The sequence below is a fragment of the Conger conger genome, chromosome 10 (genome assembly GCF_963514075.1).
Source record: "Conger conger chromosome 10, fConCon1.1, whole genome shotgun sequence".
NCBI classification, from domain to species: domain Eukaryota; kingdom Metazoa; phylum Chordata; class Actinopteri; order Anguilliformes; family Congridae; genus Conger; species Conger conger.
The window spans coordinates 43,264,367-43,285,195 of NC_083769.1; the positions used below are offsets into that span (position 1 = coordinate 43,264,367).

The 20,829-nt window shown below is 46.7% G+C and overlaps 1 protein-coding gene across 1 annotated transcript in view; it reads left to right on the forward strand.

Moving 5' to 3' along the window:
* LOC133139551 (MORN repeat-containing protein 1-like) overlaps positions 1-20,829 on the forward strand; it is a 34,990-nt gene that overhangs the window by 8,229 nt on the left and 5,932 nt on the right. Inside the window, exon 3 of the mRNA XM_061259122.1 lies at positions 14,825-14,895. Coding sequence (XP_061115106.1) covers positions 14,825-14,895 — 71 coding nt within the window. The remainder of the gene's footprint in view (positions 1-14,824; positions 14,896-20,829) is intronic.

The following is a 20,829-nucleotide window of genomic DNA, read 5'->3' on the forward strand; positions in this document are numbered from 1 at the left end:
GTGAGCGGGTGTCTGCAGGGGCAGAATATAAATGCCCACCCTGCTGTAAAAAATAAAGCTGGTCTAGCTGGGTATGAGCTGGTCATAAAGCTGGTCTAGCTGGGTATGAGCTGGTCAACCAGCATAGCCAAGCTGGTCATAAGCTGGTCTAGCTGGGTATGAGCTGATCAACTAGCATGACCAAACTGGTCATAAAGCTGGTCTAGCTGGATATGAGCTGGTCATAAAGCTGGTCTAGCTGTATATGAGCTGGTCATAAAGCTGGTCTAGCTGGGTATGAGCTGGTCATAAAGCTGGTCTAGCTGGGTATGAGCTGGTCATAAAGCTGGTCTAGCTGGGTATGAGCTGGTCATAAAGCTGGTCTAGCTGGGTATGAGCTGGTCATAAAGCTGGTCTAGCTGGGTATGAGCTGGTCATGATGCTGGTCTAGCTGGGTATGAGCTGGTCAACCTGCATGGCCAAACTTGTCTGGCTGGGTATGAGCTGGTCTACTAACTAGTGCTGGTAGCTTGTCTGAGCTGTTTCAAAACAGAGCTTGAACTGGTCAAACCATGTCAAGCTGAGAGCTGGTCTGAACTGGTCAAGCAGCTAAACCATGTCGAGCTGAGAGCTGGTCTGACTTGGTCAACCAGCTACCAGCTGTTTCAAAACCTAGCTTGAGCTGTTTTCTTCAGGAGGGAAATGCATGGTCCAAGGAATGGAGGATTGGATTTACCATGGTAACCAGGCCTTGTTACACAGCATAGCCTCCGCTTGTCCTGGCTCATGGTAAATGGTGGCTTTGTTGGCTCGGTGTGTATTTAGAGGGCGTTCCACATTAGGGTGAAAAATGTCTGAGAATAAAACCTGAAACGTTTTGGCAGCGAACTTATTTACCACACTGCTAATGTAATAAGCAGAGGGGAAACTATGGCTTAGGCAGGTCTGCTGCGATTGGGACCTGGAGTGGCTTTTCCTGATAGAGCACAGTCTTTCAGTGTAGTCTGGAACTGAGCATAACAGTACAGACTGTCTGTGGAACTGTGAACACACCAGTATTGACTGTCTGTGTAACTGTGAACACACCAGTACGGACTGTCTGTGTAACTGTGAACACACCAGTACAGACTGTCTGTGTAACTGTGAACACACCAGTACTGACTGTCTGTGTAACTGTGAACACACCAGTACTGACTGTCTGTGGAACTGTGACTATACCAGTACTGACTGTCTGTGTAACTGTGAATACACCAGTACTGTAGCACTCCAAAAGTATTTGAATCCAAAAAAACAATCAGGCTACATAATTGACCCAGGGTTGACCAGTACTGACTGACCTGCAGCTCCATCAGGGCTGTGTGTAACGGCCCATAGTCTCACCTTGGGGAGGGAACGTTCCAGTCAAAGGAATTAAGAGGATTAGAGAGGAGTTTGTCCCTAGCCTAACTGAGAGACGCTGCTGTTATTGAGCCCAGCCAACGCCAGGGTCACATCCAACAGCAGCACGGCTTTCTGGGTAATCATCAGCTTCACTGTGGGTGTGGGGACCTTGCTGTAATTTCAGTTTGCTGGTTGATTATTATTATTATTATAAATAATAACCTAGGCGGCATGGATGGTTTAGTGGGTAGCACTGCCGCCTCACAGCCAGGAGGTCCTGGGTTTGAATCCCGGTCAGCCGGGGCCTCTCTGTGTGGAGTTTGCATGTTCTCCCCGTGTTCATGTGGGTTTCCTCCGGGTACTCCGGTTTCCTCCCACAGTCCAAAGACATGCAGGTTAGGCTGATTGGAGACTCTAAATTGCCCGTGGGTATGAGTGTGTGAGTGAATGGTGTGTGTGCCCTGCGATGGACTGGCAACCTGTCCAGGGTGTATTCCTGCCTTTCACCCAATGTATGCTGGGATAGGCTCCAGCCCCCCTGCGACCCTGTTCAGGATAAGCGGGTTAAGATGATGGATGGATGGATGGTGTCCTCCTCTCCCTGGTTTTGGTCATCCATTTTAGTCATTTATCTATTTGTTTTTATCTTGTTACTTTCTGTCTGGTATTCCTGTATCCATGTTGTAAGTTTTCTGTTGAATCTTGTTGCTTTATCCTCTTCTCTGTAAACTGTCCTGGTTTGAGAAAGGCACTATATAAATACAATGTATTATTAATATTATTATTATTATTATTATTATTATTATTATAAAGCAGCTGTATGAAATGTTAACACTTTATTACTTGAACTTCATTGCAGCCCTTTGTTTGATCCCTTGTTAAAATTGTGCTTTTCTTGGAGAAGTCAGCCAGACAAGTTGGCACGCTCTCTACCACATCCTGTCCTTTCCCAACGAACTGTGCCGCGAGATTGCTGAAGACCGAAGCGCTAGCCAAGTGGAGACTGGCAAACTTTCAGTTCGGCTCACAGTTTGAAGCAATCGTCTGCTGGCACAGCCACACACAGACGCAGGGGCAGCGGTGTGTGCATCTGTGTGCGTGTGTGTGTGCGTGGCTAAGACACTGGCCTCAGAACTGGAGTTGGTCCCCTGGCGCTGCACTGTGGCTGCCCACTGGTCCTAAGTAACTAGGATGGGTCCAATTGGCGAGGATAAATTACCTCACGGGGTTCAGTAAAGGAAATCTTATCTTATGGAGTGTGATCGGGGCTCAGCTTTCCGGGCGTGTTGCTGTGTCAGTAGATGGGAGTCAGAGTCCCTGGGTGAAACGTGTTCTCCTGTGTTCTCCTGTGCTCTCCTGTGTTCTCCTATGCTCTCCTGTGCTCTCCTGTGTTCTCCTGTGCTCTCCTGTGCTCTCCTGTGCTCTCCTGTGTTCTCCTGTGTTCTCCTGTGTTCTCCTGTGTTCTCCTGGGCTCTCCTGGGCTCTCCTGTGTTCTCCTGCGCTCTCCTGCAGCTTTGCGAGAGTGGCCTTAGGCTCGAGAGCTCTGCATGAGAGGACTACCTACGTTTAGTTGAAAGCAGGAATGCAATAACTCTTACCCAGACTGGAAAATAAGGACGTAATTAAGAGTAATTTCACAGGAAAGAAACTTTCATTAGCATGGAGAGAGAGATGTAGGAATGGTGGGGGGGGTGGGGGGTGCAGGGGGAGAGGCAGGGGGTACGCATGGCACAAATGTGTTTTTCCTGCATTCCTGGGTAATTATGGCACTCAGCATGGAGTGCTACAGGCTGCTGTGCATCTGGACTCTGGGGTCAGGCGGGTCTCCATGCCACCCAACACTGCACCAACACACACTTATTCACCCAGCACTGCACCAACACACACTTATTCACCCAGCACTGCACCAACACACACTTATTCACCCAGCACTGCACCAACACACACTTATTCACCCAGCACTGCAAAAACACACACTTACTCACCCAGGAGCAGGGCGAATACCACAGGGCGTGTTTGTGCTTACACTGTGGACCCATAGGGGCGAGGCTTTACAGATCGGCTTCAGTGTGCTTACTGTACACGTTTATGCTTTTGTCTTCCTGTACGCTATCGGACTCAGAAATAAAGGTACGAAAACTTCCTAGAAAGTTACAAATGCTTGTTGCTGGGGTGGCACCCTAAAGGTGCATAAAACTGTACCCCTAGCCAGCAACATATAACTCATTTTTTCCTTTTTTGCTTGGAAAACATGCTCATTTTACATTACATTACATTATTGGCATTTGGCAGATGTTCTTATCCAGAGCGACGTACAGTTGATTAGACTAAGCAGGAGACAATCCTCCCCTGGAGCAACGCAGGGTTAAGGGCCTTGCTCAAGGGCCCAACGGCTGTGCGGATCTTATTGTGGCTACACCGGGGATCGAACCACCGACCTTGCGTGTCCCAGTCATTTACCTTAACCGCTACGCTACAGGCCACCCCCTCATTTGTACCCAAAGATAGCATTACTGTACTTTCAGTGTGCATTTGGGAAATTTGATCCTCGAAGAGCGAACGTGTACCTCCACTGTCACTTTGTTTCTGACAGTGTGGTACTCGGCGTAGAAATGGATGTTGTTCTCCTTGTGAACGACACTGAAATGCCGTGTGCACGCCCTGGCGTAAAGCTGGTGATGACCTCACTCGGGCATTTTCATAAAAACAGCTCCAGAATGATTTTATCACCGGTGGAGGTGTAGCTGCCGGCGGGTGCCACCTGATATTGGACAGACCCAGAGCCTGCGTGAGTCCTCACAATGAGCCGCCCTCAAATGGAAACCCGTTTATTTCCATCGTTAGCTGAGAGAAAGGCGCCGTTCTTTAAACCCGCGGGGGAATTTGCATGGAGGAACGTCCATTGTAAACATGTCATGCTTTCAGCCCCCAGGGCAAATTAACAACATGGCTGTTTTGAGTAACTCAGTCATATCCAGACTGTCCACAGCAGCGTGTGCGCAAAGGGACGGGCCCTTCAATGCAGACCTCACACAGACACATTTCTTCCTCCTTCAGCCGATTCAAATGCCCAATTCAGGGCCGTTGCTGTGTCGCCAATGCGTGCGTGCATTGTCTAAGCTCACCCAAGTGAGATGCTACATTTTAATCATTGATCCAATTAATTTGGAATCCTCTTTTTCCTCTCTCCCCCTCGCCAAACAAAAGAGCGAACGGCACAATGTGGGAGCGAAACGCTACGAAAAGAAATGACTTCATAGCAGGCGAGATCTCTGATTGACACTCGTGCCAAAACAGAGGAGGGTACCGCCCCTGAGAGATCTGGGATTGAGATGAGAGAGACAGAGAGAGGTCCGTACACAGACATTTTTATATTCAGGCAACGTTAAAATGAAGCTCACTTTATTAAGTTTAAATATTTTTTGTTTTGAATATTTTGTTCGTTTATTTCATTCTTTTTCTAAACTGAAACTATACCACCGGCCCGTTGTTGCTTACTTCTCAAAGGTGCTCTGTTTAAGCTTCACTTTTCACAATTTCATACATAAATATCAGCGCTTGTACTTCTATCCTTGAAGTACAGCTGTCTGAAGTTGCATGTGCCTTAGGAAATAGCTCCAGTTGAAAATAAGATTAAATGTAATGTTTAAAAGAAGAATAATTGGGTAATAAGCACACATACAACCTCTAGAGAGGTGTGAAAGCTGCTTTGTATTGTAGTTACTTGCTTCAAAAGCCTATACCCCTATACCAGCTGTTGACAAAGCTGGCAGGCTTGTCAGTAATATCTGAAGTGTCCTTCATCACTCACAATAAAAAAATGTGTGTCAATTGAAAGCATTGACTAAATCAGAAATGATATAAAATACCCCAAAACAAAGTTAAGTTAAGTTAAAGTTAAGTTTTTGTATTATTTATTTAAGTTAAAAACGTAAAGCTAGTGTTCCTATGGCAACGTGTTATTGAGTGTTATTATATTATTTTCTTTCAGCTCCTCTGAAGCCCCCCCCGCAGCCCCCCCCCAGAGATACGCTGTTCTGACACAATGTGAAACGCTGATGATCGAACCTCTGCACGCAAAACAAACGCACAATTCTCACAAGACCCCCCCCCCCCCCCCCCCGCCCGCCCTGCAGTGTGAATATCTGAGCGCGCCTGGCTCGGTAATGGGTCTAACAAACCACTGAACCCGGGAATGTAAATGCAATAAATATTAATGCCACAGACAGGAGGTGTTGGAAGCCAGCGAGTGGAACAGCAGACCAGGTATTCTGCCAAGAACCCTGCGGGGTATTATTAAAGCTAAATAAATAAATTGAGTCATAAGGGGTTAAAATCCCAGCCTCCCTTAAGCCTACATGCGCCAGTCTCATTGAACCCACCTCCGATCCCCCCCCCCCCCCCCCCCCCCCCGTCCCCCTCTCAGTTTCTCAACTCCTGGATTGGGAGCTGTCGAGGGGAATCGTGCCTTTGGAATAACTTCAACAAAAGCGTTTGCCATCGACGGCATCAATATGTAGGGACTAAGGGTGAAAGTGCATATTGGGACATCAAGAGCCATTAAGAGTTTGGCTGTTGCTGTGCTTAGATATGTAACTTGGTACATTGAAGTATTGGCTAGCTTGCTGGCAGTGAACTAATAGTGCACATGCACACTGTCTATGCAATGGCATTGTGGTATAATGTGACAAACACCCCCCCCCCCCACACACACACACACACACACACACACACACACACGCACACACATGCACCCCCTTTTACGTGTGTTATGCTCTCAGAAACATGTCAAAGCGTCACTATAATGTGGCAAACCGCCCACACACACACACACACACACACACACACACACACACATCCACGCACACACATCCACATCTACCAAATCCAGGCAGTATAGGATGCCTGTTTATGATTACCAACCGTTCCAAACTGAAATGTATTTTCATAAAAATGTACAGATGTGTCTTTTCCGTGGCTCAGAGAAATGGATGGAGGACGGAGCTCTGCAACACATTACTGCTGCGGATGTGAACGGGCACGGGGGGGAAGTGATGTAAGCAAACGGCAGCGAGCGAGGGGAAGCATAGAGCAGGCTTCTGCTCTCTCCTTCTCTCCGGCGCGTCGCGGTCTCGCTGTGAAGCGTCCGTGAGAACAGAAGCCCTGCCGCGCGTCTGATCCTACGCACGCCGCGCTCCGCGTCTCCGAGACGCCGGGAATTAAAGTTTTACGCTGCGAAAGGGTTTATAATAAAGGAACTGTGCCGTTGAATCGACTGGCTGCGGCGGTTCATCGCCAAAACCCTCCCGAGTCTCGCGGCTCCATCATTAAAGTGAGATATCGCTGTGAAATGAATCAATGGGGACAGTATCCCCCTCCACGTACAGAATAAATAAAAACACACAATGGTGGTGGAGAAGACTGCCTTTTCTCTCACATCCCTCCCCCCCCCCCTTCCATCCCCACCCTCCACCCCCCACCAGTGTGGGAAGAGAATACATTAACAATACCACGAGGAAAAAAAGCCCCCAAGTTCCTATTTTTTACCTATTGAAAAGGTTTGAAGTCTGAAAAATGAGTCTGTTCCCATTGGCAGTAGGAATAATAAATAGAGGCAGGTGTGATGGGTCAGAATTGAAACCAGCTGGGTGTAAGGGATGTACTTCAGCTACTCGGGGTTTCAATCTTTAATCCCCGTGGCTCTGCTCGAATGTCTCTCGTCTGACGTAATGTAGGGGAGAGGGAAAAAAACAAAAACCCCCAAACATATGGAGGGAATTGTATGGCACTACGAGAGGACTTAACCCCTTCCCAAAGTGCGCCGGCTTCCAGAGAGAGGGCCTTCCGAAGCCTGGCGTTCCTGGGGTGTAAGAGCTTTGGAATTCCTCCTCTAGGGGCGATTCCTCTGACTGATGTCTACCCCAGTGCGGGGCCGTAAATCAGAGGGGCAGGAAGGGGAAACGCGGGGGGGCGGGGCGGGGGGGAAGAGACGTTTCCTCCAGGCGCTGGATATTAATTTAGCCTTTCCTGGAGGATAGAGCTCTTTCTGCGTGACGTTTTTAAGGCCGGGAGAGAACAGCGTCGGCCTTGTTTTTGATGCATTATGTCAGGCCGTACTGTAGCTGTACTGTAACTGAGGGAGCACGCAGAACAGGAGACTGACTGCATTACTGACTGCAGAACGAACAAAACGGAACCAACATCCTCTCACTGTACATACAGTATAATTAGATTTATTTAGATTTATTAGATTATTTAAATCATATCTATTTATTTATTTTGCGAAGGATTTAAGGGCGTCTTCGTGCCCTTTGGATTGGCACGCAGCCTGAATTGCGTCGGTAAAAAAATCAAGCGTCTGCCAGGCATATAAAGCTAAACATGTTGGTCCATCTGGTCCTGCTTCCTAATACAGTACCTAATAACCCGGTCTTTCAGGGCTCATCTGTTCCAGGCTGTCTGTAAACCCCCTCAGTGACAAGCCTATTCAGGGCAAGGCCATATCCTGTTTACTGTGGGGCCGTCTGCACTTCGGGCTTCAGAGTGATCGCTCCCTCTCTTTCTTCTTCTCCTTTTCTGTCTTTATGAGACACCAAGAGAGGGAGAGAGAGAGAGAGAGAGAGAGATATCCTCTCCCCCAGGGCTGACCGTGACAGAAAAATGCACTCTCAAAGATACCCATCATATGGTATATTTAATGAAAGGGGGTCGGGGGGAGGGGACTATACCTCCCAGGCGTTCTTTGTAACTTTTTTTGTTTAAAGATCTTTGAGATTTTCTCCCAGCTGTACTGGCACGGTGAGGAGGTGTGGGGTAGACGGGGGTCCCGGACAATGGCCCCCTTATTTCTCCTTCTCAGAGGTAGGCCTTGGGTTGTTCTTCAGAGAGAGAGAGCGAGAGAGAGAAAAAAAAAATGGCTCTTCGTATTTGGAAAGCCCTCCTCTGGAACGGGCAGGTCGAAGTCTCAGTCCGGCGGGGCTCTCCCCGGTTAAAAGCGCCCAGCAGTGCCTGTGTTTGGTGAAAAGAGATTCCTCGAGGGAGACTGGGGAATTGAAATCTGTGCATTTGTACACTGGCATTATGCGGAGACAAATGGGCAAAATGGAGCCTTTTCAGAATGTCGCAAAGGAGCAAATTAATGGCAAAAGACAGCCTTGTGACAAGAAGGCTATTGTGTGGGAGGTTAACAATGAGGGGTAGACCCTGCCTTACATGCTCTTTAGGCACCCCCACCCCCCAAGAAAGAGGCCACGCACACACACGTCTGCGCGCCCGTGTTGTCTGCCTCCGTTATGAGGGGATTCATCTAATTGTAGTAAGCTTGATTATTTCAGTATGCTTGTTTTTTTACAGAGCATCTCTCATGGTGACGACGCCTCCTGACCGTTAAACATAGTATTTACAAAACGCGCGCAACACCAAAGTGTGTGCACATGTGTACGTCCTTGTATTAACATGGAAATTATGATCTTTTTTTTAAGCAGAAATTAAAGCTAAACACCGTAACGAATGCTACGCTTTCATTTCTGTACTCATATACTCATATCATTTTCAGTGGTAGTAAAAAAAAAAAAAGGAAAAACGCGTTCCCGTTTCGTTGTGACGGATTCGGCGTGTTACCGGGTGAACGAGAGCGCGCTGAACACGGTGTGTGCGGGCGTGTCGTTATCGGCACGCATCCTCAGCGCTGTCGGTCCTTTCCGGAGCGGTGCAGGGCCGTCGGAGCGCGGCGTGCGTGGGCTGAGTCGGGCCTTCCTTTCTCCGTGCGTTTCCCAATTGCGGGAATAAAATTAGCAGTCAGGAGTGTTGCACAATGGCATTAATTACATGGTGAACTTGTGACAGAACAAAGGGCTTTTTCTCTGGCTGATCCTCTGTTTCTCACCCCGTAACCTTCAGAGCGGTTCTCAGAGCCCGGGCGCTTCCTCCTGGCGGTTTGGCTTTCCCTGCCCTGCTGTCAAGTTCAGGTTACAGCGAACGGGAAAATAAAACCGGGGCAGGGGGGGGAGGAAGAGAAGGATTTGCGCATGAGAAAAGAGACCTTGACTGACCTGAACAATATCTCGGTACCTTCGATCATCTTCTGCGGCTTTGCGATGAGCCGTGCACGGGTGATGTGTGCGTGTGTGTGTGTGCGGTTCATTTTATCCGCGTTGGGGGCGTTTTTAAAAAAATGGGTTTTTGTTTCATAATGAAAAATATGGTGACTGAAGGTTGATTATTCGCAATCGGAACCGGGCGACCATGTTGGGGACGGTTGATAAACTGTGCCCCGCATCAGGACGGGCTGATCGTGTGATCTTTCCCAAAGGAATAAAATGGGTTCCCTGCGATTGATGTGCCCCCCTACGGTGAACCTTGGCCTCGAGTAAAAACACGGTGTTGCACATGGAGCTTGTTAGCCGTGTTGCCAGACCAGCTCCTATCTGCAGTAACCTCTAATATCAGGGCTTTGTGGAGGCCCTGGATCCTGCTCCCATTGATCCTGGATTCTGGGCCCAGCGCGCCGGGCTGTGTTCCTGGCTCTTGTTGCTTTGCCCTTGATCCAAGGTGCTGCCCGCCAGGCAGACCGCGCGCGGCAGGGCGAGCGTGTCACTCTGACCGAGGCATCAGCCAGATAAAATAAACAATGGCGGTCAGTCACGCCTCTGCTCCACAGCGCCCCCTGGGAGCCCGTTACCATGGTGCGACGCGTGCCATTTTCACCGCCGCGCCGAAGACTGTCCGCAGAGGAGAGACAGCCCGAAAGCTCTCAGACTCCCAGCTGGGCACTGACAGCGTTCCTGTTGTACTAATGTATGGCAGGCTGGGGAGAAGCTTGCATCTGCCATCCCTGTCATGTTAAAAGAGGCTGATCTATGTCCCCTTGTGTTCTTTTTTTTTTTCGCGCAGTGTGTTGGAAGGCGCAGGCTTGCTGGCTTGTTGTCTGTAGACTCTGTTCTGAGAGGAGAAGCATCCCTGTATTCTGGGGAAGGCGTAGCGTGCCCTTCTGCAAAGGGTTTGAGGAAAAAGGGGGTGGAAACAGAATAAAGTATCGCTGTACGCTTGCGAGGGTTCATGGAAAGGCTGTTTTGAGGGAGTATCTGTGGAATATGATTGTAGTGCCTTGCTGGGAAAACGCTTGTGCATTTATTTACTTATTTTGGTAGTACCCCATATGGTGATGCCTGACTTTGGTCACATTACCTTTTTACTCTGTGGTGAGCGATATAGTATTTTTGTTTTTATGTTAGTATGTTAATTAATATCCAAGGCTCATCATTGTCTGTTTTAACTGATTTCCCTCAAAGAATACCCATATTTTAAAAAAAGTTCAGACTAAACCGATTGTGAAAATAAATGAAAATAAAAGATTTATCCTGGAAATTTGCATTATTAACTAGATTTCCGTCGGGTTTTTTTTAAATATCCCACTTTTCATCCAATTTTTCAAATGAAAAATAAAACCCTAAAAATTCCCGGATTTTTAAATAGAAGGTAAAGTCTGAAAATGATGAGCCTTATTCGTATCTACTTGGTATTTCTGTATTTGTGTATTTGTGTATTTGACAGTGAGGGCCGTATCCCTGAGGTTATTCTTTATATAAGTCGGTTAATATTTATTCACAGGATTTATAAATATGATGTGCAAGAAGGTGAGCCCTTTTCTTGAGCAGATATTCTCAAATGTACTTAGTATGTACTTAGTAGCCTAACATTCTAAAATAGTATTTTATATGCGGCTTATAAACAACACTCTGCCCTTGTTGTTATCTACGGTATGTTCAGTTCCTAGAATGGCCTTGAGTGCTTGTGGGACTGTGGGAAGCACCTCCCAACTATATAAAAAAAAAAACTCTGTCCTATGTCCAATTTGGAAAAAGGAAGCCTCTTAATGACATCAGAGCTGGCGAGCGGAATGGCCAACACCTTTATTTGGCTGCGGAGATAATGAGGTCTGCCCTTCCCAACTGTTTGCTGGAACTTGGCAGAGGAGATTCAGCATCATTCCATCTTCTTCTTTTTTTTATTTTTTATTTTTTTTTACTTTATTTAATTTGCTTGAAAGCTCAAATCATGCAGAAGAAATCACTCAAGAAACCGCAAGTGGCATACAAATTCTGTTTTGAGGAGAGAAAAAAAAGTAAAAAAAATAGAAAGAAAAAATTCAGCAAACAACAACAATGCCATTTTAAACTGGCCATGCTCCAGCCATCATTTTTCTTTAAACGAGCAGAAATGACACAAAGCATTAACGTCCCAGGGAATCAGATTAAAACGATGACGTCATCAAATTCTCTTTAAAAATAGACGGTTGAGTGAAGGAATGAAGGCAGAAACACTGGCGTTTTCTGTCTCCTGAGCCTGTGCGAAGCCGGATCCATCCTGCACTGCACGCCTGGAGTTTACACGCGGGTCCAATTCGAACGGAGCCTTTTCATCATTTTGGGCTCCTCAGTAGCGTGTTCTTATTTTTAGTTACAGTTTTGTAATGATCATATGAGAGGTGTGTATATATGAATTGTATATTACATGAAAACAATGGATCAGAAATAATTTTTGAATAACAAAATTCATAAAAAAGACAAAGACGACATTCACTCATGGAATGCTTCCTAAAAGCCTATTTTTACATCTGAAATATTGACATATATTATGTCTTCCACTATGACAAGTATATGAATTGATTAATTACAGTAGAATTCCACATATCTTACACAATCTAATGGCAATGAAAAATAAGCAATGAAGGAAAAGCATAATATTAGATAAAAAAAAATAAATAGTATGATAGTAAAACCTAAAAACCCATGGACTTGTCAAACATAAATCATGAAAACAAAATTATGTCATCGTTGAACACATGTTTTTCCATTTTATCCAATGTGACTCAATTTGTTTGCTAATGACAAAGATATGGTAGACAAGCCATCACTTCAGAACACGGTCGTGCTGGAGGGAAAGGTCCTCCAATCAGGTTTGTCTGTCGAGCCACTGTTTTGTTGACGTTTGTCAGCCTTCAAATTAGCATTAGCTCTCTTGCTGTGCTATGACTAAGGCTGGGTATTAGTCATGGAAAATATTGACTGAGTTCACTGAGCAGTCACAGCGAAGTTGATGCAAATAATGGAATCAAAAATAATAATATTTATTAAATTCATTGATGTTGCATATCCTGTGCCCAGCAGTGGGACACGATTGAAATACGAGTGAAACGTGCTTGAAGTCGAAAAAAATCAGCTGGCAGCCAAAATTCCATGTTATTCAGAGAAGGATGAAGTTAATGAACCTATGTTTCAGCTTTTTAAACCGCATGGATGTCTTGTAAAACTTGCCTGATTGCTTTGAGTGATTAAAAATGTGGACAAAGGAAATTTGAAGGTGCAGTTCTGTAATTTGAAAGAAATTTTAAACTTGAAGAAGCAAACTTATTTCATCATTGGAGAATCTGACACATTGGATGTACAGGGGTTGGATATTCTGGACCATACTGTACTTTTCTGATTGAGGTACATTTAGAGTCATATTGACAACCTATAACACTAAGTTGTGGTCCTTGTGGATCTGTGTGCAGATTCAGTACATAGTACCCTTCTTTTTCCAGAGACATTAATTCCCTTTTCTGTAATAGTTTTCTGTCATACGTGGATAAATAATAAATAGTAATTATTTTCAGTACCATTATGGTAAAATTAGATAATTAATGCAATGTTGTAAATCAGAAAGTAGATTTTGTTTTTTTTTATTTTATTTTTTTCCTGGAGATTAAGAGCAGTCTGCCGATAAAAATGTGTAAGTGGAGGCGCAGTAATCCAGTCGCGTGGCCCTACCCCAGATCTTTCATCTGCTGCCACATTCATATGCAGAGTGCCAGAATGTTCTAACGTGAAGGATGAGCCACCAAGACCCTGACGCTCTGAGGCTCGTTTGTGCCACTTTCAGACGCGATAAGCCGGCGCGCGTTCGGGAGAAGATAAATAAATAAATAACTCGCACTCCGAAATGCGCAGGTTTTTATTTTAAAAAGGAACACGGAACATCTGTTGTTACATCACCTTTATTCATTTACTGGACAAAATGGATGCCACGCGATGCAACGCGGTTAAACCGTGAAAGTTAATTTGCATAAAATATTTGTTCCGTTACATTTCATTTGCCAACCTCGTCATACTGATTTTTCCAATTCTGTTATTCTATTACTGTTTCGCGAATTAGCATTTATTTATATGCCTTAGATTTTCTGCTTACATGAGAAAGGTAATTCACCTTAGTTGCTCTGCTTAAACCAATGCAAAAAAATCTGTAAAATGAATATTAATGATGAGGCTTGGGCAAAACATTCAGTTCTTCCCTTGTAGAACATTTTCAGTCCAACCATCATGGTACAAAGGAGAAACAGCTGTTAGCATTTTGCAAAATGTTTCAGGTTTCTCCTTCTAAGGTGTAAAGCTATCATTAGAGATATTAACTTTTGTTTTGTAAGTTTTATAAGTTGGTCAGTATTTGGTTTCCAGACCTGAAATATGGAGATGTGGGAAGACTGGATGTCAGTGTAATATCTGAGGAGACCAGCCATGCTGTGCTCTTAGGGCACATTAAGGGCTATGGGACCGCGTGGGGGAGAAAGGCTTTTCTTGGTTTTTAAATATATGCTATTGCAGTGTATAATGCTCTCATACGTGCGCTCTATTCAGACACTTTATGTATAAGGTGTGTACTTTGTTGTACGTTGCTCTGGATAAGAGCGTCTGCCAAATGCCATTAATATAATGTAATGTAATGTAATGTAATGTACCAGGCTGGTGTTAACTTGTATGATCTCAATAGGACATCCTGCTTATTCATTCATTCATTCATTATCCTAACCCGCTTCTCCTGAACAGGGTCGCAGGGGGGCTGGAGCCTATCCCAGCATACATTGGGTGAAAGGCAGGAATACACCCTGGGCAGGTCGCCAGTCCATCGCAGGGCACACACACCATTCACTCACACACTCATACCTACGGGCAATTTAGAGTCTCCAATCAGCCTAACCTGCATGACTTTGGACTGTGGGAGGAAACCGGAGTACCCGGAGGAAACCCACGCAGACACGGGGAGAACATGCAAACTCCTCACAGAGAGGCCCCGGCCGACGGGGATTTGAACCCAGGACCTCCTTGCTGTGAGGCGGCAGTGCTACCCACTAAACCATCCAGGCCGCCTCACATCCTGCTTATATAAAAGTTAAAATAAAATGAAATTTAAGAGCGCATTTAATTGGCTAAAAAATTGTTATCTCCCTCTCCACCTCAGCTGATTCTGGCACAAAATGGCTGCCATTGCGCCACCCAGGTGGGTGCTGCCTATTGGTGGTGGTTGAGGGGAGTTTCTCCCTCATCACGGTAAAGCGCTTTGATTTGCCTGCTGGTGAGAAAAGCGCTATAAATTCAAGGAATTATTTTTATTATAGAAATATAAATCTGTCTCTCTCCCTGTATTATAGGACAGGAGTGGCATCCCGTGCCGGACCGACGGTGAGGAAAGATTCGGCAGACAGCAGGAGCGTGAGAACAGGTGAGGACTGTCTGTCTGCCTGACCGTCTGTCTATCTGTCTGTCTGTCTGTCTGTCTCTGCCTGCCCGCCTGTCTGTCTGTCTGTCTGTCTGTCTGTCTGCCTGCCTGCCTGCCTGTCTGTTTGTATGCCTGCCTGCCTGCCTGTCTGTCTGTCTGTCTGTCTGTCTGTCTGTCTGTGGAGCGAAGGTCTGTCTGCTTGCCTGCCTGCCTGCCTGCCTGTCTGCCTGCCTGCTTGCCTGCCTGTCTGTCCGCCTGTCTGTCTGTGGAGCGAAGGTCTGTCTGTCTGTCTGCCTGCCTGCCTGCCTGCCTGCCTGCCTGCCTGTCTGCCTGCCTGCCTGCCTGCCTGCCTGTCTGTCTGTCTGTCTGTCTGTGGAGCGAGTGTCTGTCTGACTGCCTGCCTGCCTGTCTGTCTGTCTGTCTGCCTGCCTGTCTGTCTGTCTGTCTGTCTGCCTGCCTGTCTGTCTGTCTGTCTGCCTGTCTCTGCCTGTCTGCCTGCCTGCCTGCCTGCCTGCCTGCCTGCCTGTCTGTCTGCCTGTCTGCCTGCCTGCCTGCCTGACTGCCTGCCTGTCTGTCTGTCTGTCTGTGGAGCGAGTGTCTGTCTGTCTGTGGAGCAAGTGTCTGCACTCAGATGGGGGGACACAGCCCGCGGGGCTTGCTGTTCAGAACACAGACTTCACCCCTCCACTCACTTTGCCTCCACACATGGGGCGGCCTTTAGCCTCGTGGCTGTGGTACACGCCTGGGAGCCGCACAGCTGCTGGGCCCTTGAGCAAGGCCCTTAACCCCACATTACAGGGGGGGGTGTCCCCTGCTTAGTCTAATCAAATGTATGTCGCTTTGGATAAAGGCGTCAGCTAAATAACCAATTATTAATATTATTATGAAGTTGCACTCCAAGAGCTAAGATGCTTAGCCTTCTCGTTCTTTGTGCACACTGACCAATTAATTCTGTTTTCCAAAAACGTCTTTCCACACACTGTGCATGTAAGGTGATTTTTTATTTGTATTTTTTTTACGTCTGCTTTTTTCACTGTCGTGGTGTGCAGAAGCGAGGCAGGGACAGGTCTCTGGTGCACTCTGGGATACGCCACCAGGCCCCGCTCCTCCAAGGCCCAGTGCTCTCGTTAGGGCCCTGTGTGCTGGTTCAGGACTTCTCTCTGTCTTCGTACGTAAAGCATGAACATACCGCCCCAGGAACAACTCATCTGTCCCCCAGTTGCATTCCGTCCGCTTTTTATTGAACACACCCCACCCTGATATATAACATCGGTATAACATTCTGCATTTGGGATCACTGATCTGAGCCTGAAGGAATCTGTCCGCCTGTCTGTCTGTGGAGCGAAGGTCTGTCTGCTTGGCTGCCTGCCTGTCTGTCTGTCTGTCTGCCTGCCTGCCTGCCTGCCTGCCTGTCTGTCTGTCTGTCTGTCTGTGGAGCGAGTGTCTGTCTGACTGCCTGCCTGCCTGTCTGTCTGTCTGTCTGCCTGCCTGTCTGTCTGTCTGTCTGTCTGCCTGCCTGTCTGTCTGTCTGTCTGCCTGTCTCTGCCTGTCTGCCTGCCTGCCTGCCTGCCTGCCTGCCTGCCTGTCTGTCTGCCTGTCTGCCTGCCTGCCTGCCTGACTGCCTGCCTGTCTGTCTGTCTGTCTGTGGAGTGAGTGGCTGTCTGTCTGTGGAGCAAGTGTCTGCACTCAGACGGGGGGACACAGCCCGCGGGGCTCGCTGTTCAGCACACAGACTTCACCCCTCCACTCACTTTGCCTCCACACATCGGGCGGCCTTTAGCCTCGTGGCTATGGTACACGCCTGGGAGCCGCAAAGCTGCTGGGCCCTTGAGCAAGGCCCTTAACCCCACATTGCAGGGGGGGTGTGTCCCCTGCTTAGTCTAATCAACTGTATGTCGCTTTGGATAAAGGCGTCAGCTAAATAACCAATTATTAATATTATTATGAAGTTGCACTCCAAGAGCTAAGATGCTTAGCCTTCTCGTTCTTTGTGCACACTGACCAATTAATTCTGTTTTCCAAAAACGTCTTTCCACACACTGTGCTTGTAAGGTGATTTTTTATTTGTATTTTTTTTACGTCTGCTTTTTTCACTGTCGTGGTGTGCAGAAGCGAGGCAGGGACAGGTCTCTGGTGCACTCTGGGATACGCCACCAGGCCCCGCTCCTCCATGGCCCAGTGCTCTCGTTAGGGCCCTGTGTGCTGGTTCAGGACTTCTCTCTGTCTTCGCACGTAAAGCATGAACATACCGCCCCAGGAACAACTCATCTGTCCCCCAGTTGCATTCCGTCCGCTTTTTATTGAACACACCCCACCCTGATATATAACATCGGTATAACATTCTGCATTTGGGATCACTGATCTGAGCCTGAAGGAATCCCTTGACATAAAACAGCGTACATGAAAAAAAACCACGAAACACAAAAGCCACGATTCAAAAGCGCATAAGAATGCACGAGGTGGGAAAAGACACACTGAAGCCTATTTCTTGGCAACGGTGGAGGATTTTTTTTCCTGGAACCTTTGGCCAAAAACCACAATACCCACCCATCGCGCCCCCCCATCACCCCAGCCTCTATCTTCAGAAGATACAGTTCCACGTCCCGCCAAGTGTGAAAGCACTTTCCTTCACACTGCGTCGTTTGTTAGAGGTTATTGTTTTAAGGCTGTTTGAAATCCTGCCCTGGGCACATTTTTTGCCTGTGTTGTGTTTATTGTGTGAGTGCAGTTGCAGTGAGCGAAGGTGGGTCCTCCCGGCTGTGGCAGTGTGCCATCTGTCCGAGGTCATTGCGGGCCTTCAGTGTCACGTACCCACGTCGAGGAGAGTGTGAACTGATGGTTTTGCAGAGGCACTTTTCTGGAACTGACCCCCCGATCACATACAGAATGAAACGCACTGAACCTGCGGCATTTAGCAATGTCCCGCAGCATTCTGCTTTATAAACTTGTGACCCTGTTTTGCAACAGCTTAGAAAGGAAAGCACACAGACCAAGGGGGGGGGGGAGTGGGCATACTGCAGTATGCATTAGTAGTGCTCTGCTTAGGATGCAAAGGGCTTGGGGAACGCAAGGGTTCGGCCCTGGTACAGATAAGGTGTGCCCAAGTCAGTTTTGGAATGTTAGGAATACACACACCACACACACAGACGTGCACGCAGACATGCAGACACGCGTACCGCATGTAGACGCTCACAGCACACGCATACACGCATACGCAGACACATGCAGACCCACCACACGTTGCAGATGCCCACACCATCTACCTCTATATTAAATCTGCCAATCATGTGGCAGCAACTAAATGCATAAATGAGAGAAGTCATAGGAGGAGGGCCAGACAGGGCCAAAGCTGAAAGGAAAGTGACAGTAGCGCAAATAACCACACATTACAGCAGTGGTATGCAGAAGAGCATCTCTGAACACACAACGTTTTAAACCTCTAAGTGGATAGGCAACCGCAGCAGAAGACTAATAAGTCAAATAAATAAGTTAAATACTTAATAAAGTGCTCAGTGACTGTGTATTAAAATCAAAATAAATTCAACATTATTTTACCAGTTGAAGTCATGTAGACTTCATTCAACTGGAGTTACTTTTTCAGGACTGAAAGGGTAAGGGTGTGTGTGGGGTAAGGGTGTGTGGGTTAAGGGTGTGTATGGATTAAGGGTGTGTGTGGATTAAGGGTGTGTGTGGGTTAAGGGTGTGTGTGGGTTAAGGGTGTGTGTGGGGTAAGGGTGTGTATGGGTTAACGGTGTGTGTGGGGTAAGGGTGTGTGTGCGCGTTAAGGGTGTGTGTGGGGTAAGGGTGTGTGGGTTAAGGGTGTGTGTGGGGTAAGGGTGTGTGTGTGTGTGTGTGTGTGTGTGTGTGTGTGTGGGTTAAGCGTGTGTATGGGGTAAGGGTGTGTGTGTGGGTTAAGGGTGTGTATGGGGTAAGGGGGTGTGTGTGGGTTAAGGGTGTGTGGGTTAAGGGTGTGTGTGGGGTAAGGGTGTGTGTGGGTTAAGGGTGTGTGTGGGGTAAGGGTGTGTGTGGGTTAAGGGTGTGTATGGGGTAAGGGTGTGTGTGGGTTAAGGGTGTGTGTGGGGTAAGGGTGTGTGTGGGGTAAAGGTTTCTCACCACACTTTGAGCTGCACATATTTTCGTCGGGCTTTTCTCCTCGTTGGGATGTGTTCCCTCGCTAGATTGACATAACTAAGTTGGTTTCTATGTTTCTCACCCTCTCTCGCCCTTTCCGTCTTCCGCTCCCTCTCTATTTCTCTGTCTCTTTGAAGAGACGTGCCGTATGAACGGCTGACTCGTGCCAGGACTATCTTGGGATAGCCCCAAAGGTTCTGTGGTGGTAGCAGAGTCTCCATCCTGAAAGTATTGGCAGAGGTACTACATCAGCACAAAAATAAAAAAATAGCCAAGCTGTACTGTAAACAGGGGGAAGCCATTTTGAGGGGACAGAGAGAAACTCTGCAAACTTGCCCTCTGCATCTGGTAAAGAGCTTTTCTCTTGTATAGCTCATGCATGCTTTTCGTAAATTTTCATCCGTATGAATAAGTAAAAAAAAATATGACAATAAATAAAATGATAAATGTAATGAAAAGAACACACATTGAAATAGAAACTACAGAATCTTTTCCACAGGACTACAAGAGGGATTTTCTTCGCTTTGCAGTTTGCACAATGAGTTGCCTGTTGTTTGCAATTTGAGCCTTCACATGGGACTATAGAACAGGTTATACAGAGGACTGGAATATTCTCTTTGTTAATAGGTTTGACCTAAAATTGTGTGTGTGTGTGTGTGTGTGTGTGTGTGTGTGTGTGTGTGTGTCTGTGAGTGTTGGTGTGTGTGTTTGTGTCTGTCTGTGTGTTTGATTGTGTATTTGTATGTGTGTGTGCGTGAATATGTGTGTGTGTGTGTGTTTTTGTGTGATTGTATTAGTCTGTGTCTGTGTGTGTTTGTGTCTTTGTATGTGTGCGTGCATTTAATGTGTGTGATTGTGTGAGTGTGTCTGTCTGTAAGTTTGTGTGTGGGTTTGTGTGTGCACGCACGCACGCACGCACGCACGCGCGCACATGCGCACGAGCGCACATGTGTATGTGTGTGTCTGAATGCGGGGGGCTTAAATTTCACTGTGCGTTTGATCCTCCATCTTAGCTTATGTGTCATTAAAGGAAGCAGGAATATCGTTTAAAAAAAAAAAAAAAAAGGAAAACAACGCACTGCCCTGTATCTAGTTTCAGTCCAAAAGCAGGAACACTAAATTACAGAGCAGCTGGCTATTTCCTGGTCCTGACCGCAGGACTCACAGCGCTCGGTAAAAGGAGAAGTCGCAGTAAAGCCTCCGCAGCCTTAGCCTTGGCTGCAGCTCCGACGCGGGCGTCGCGGAGGTGAGAGGCGCTGACGGGCGCTTTGTCTCGCCCGTGTCGCGCGTCAGGCCCCCTGTGTAACTCCATCTCCTCTACTATACAGCTATATTTTTTATAAACACCAAAAGCCTGAAATTGGAGAAGAGAGCTGAATTGTTGTTGGAATCTCCGCCTTATTGCTTTTCCTTGTTTCTTTCGTGGGAACGCAGCGTTTGTAGAAGTATTTATTTAAGTGTTTGTCCAGATTTTCTGCAGATTTTTGTGGTTTTTTTCCACATGCGGCTATACCTTTGCTGAAGCACTGGAAATGCATTTTTCTCATTTTCTGTTGCCCTCATTTATACAGCACCTTTTAAAAAAATTATATTTACAGTACAGTATATATAATTCTACTCTTGACGAAATCTAGTACAGTCTTTTCAAAGACACTGAAACTGCTTTAATGGTCATCTTATTCAGCACGTGCTTATCCTTTTGTAGTTTATTGAATAATTGATCCCAGTTCTACAATGTATAATTAATGTGTGTTGTGTTTTAAATCAGTTTAATAAATTACACCTGTCTGCTTCAGTGGAGGCGCA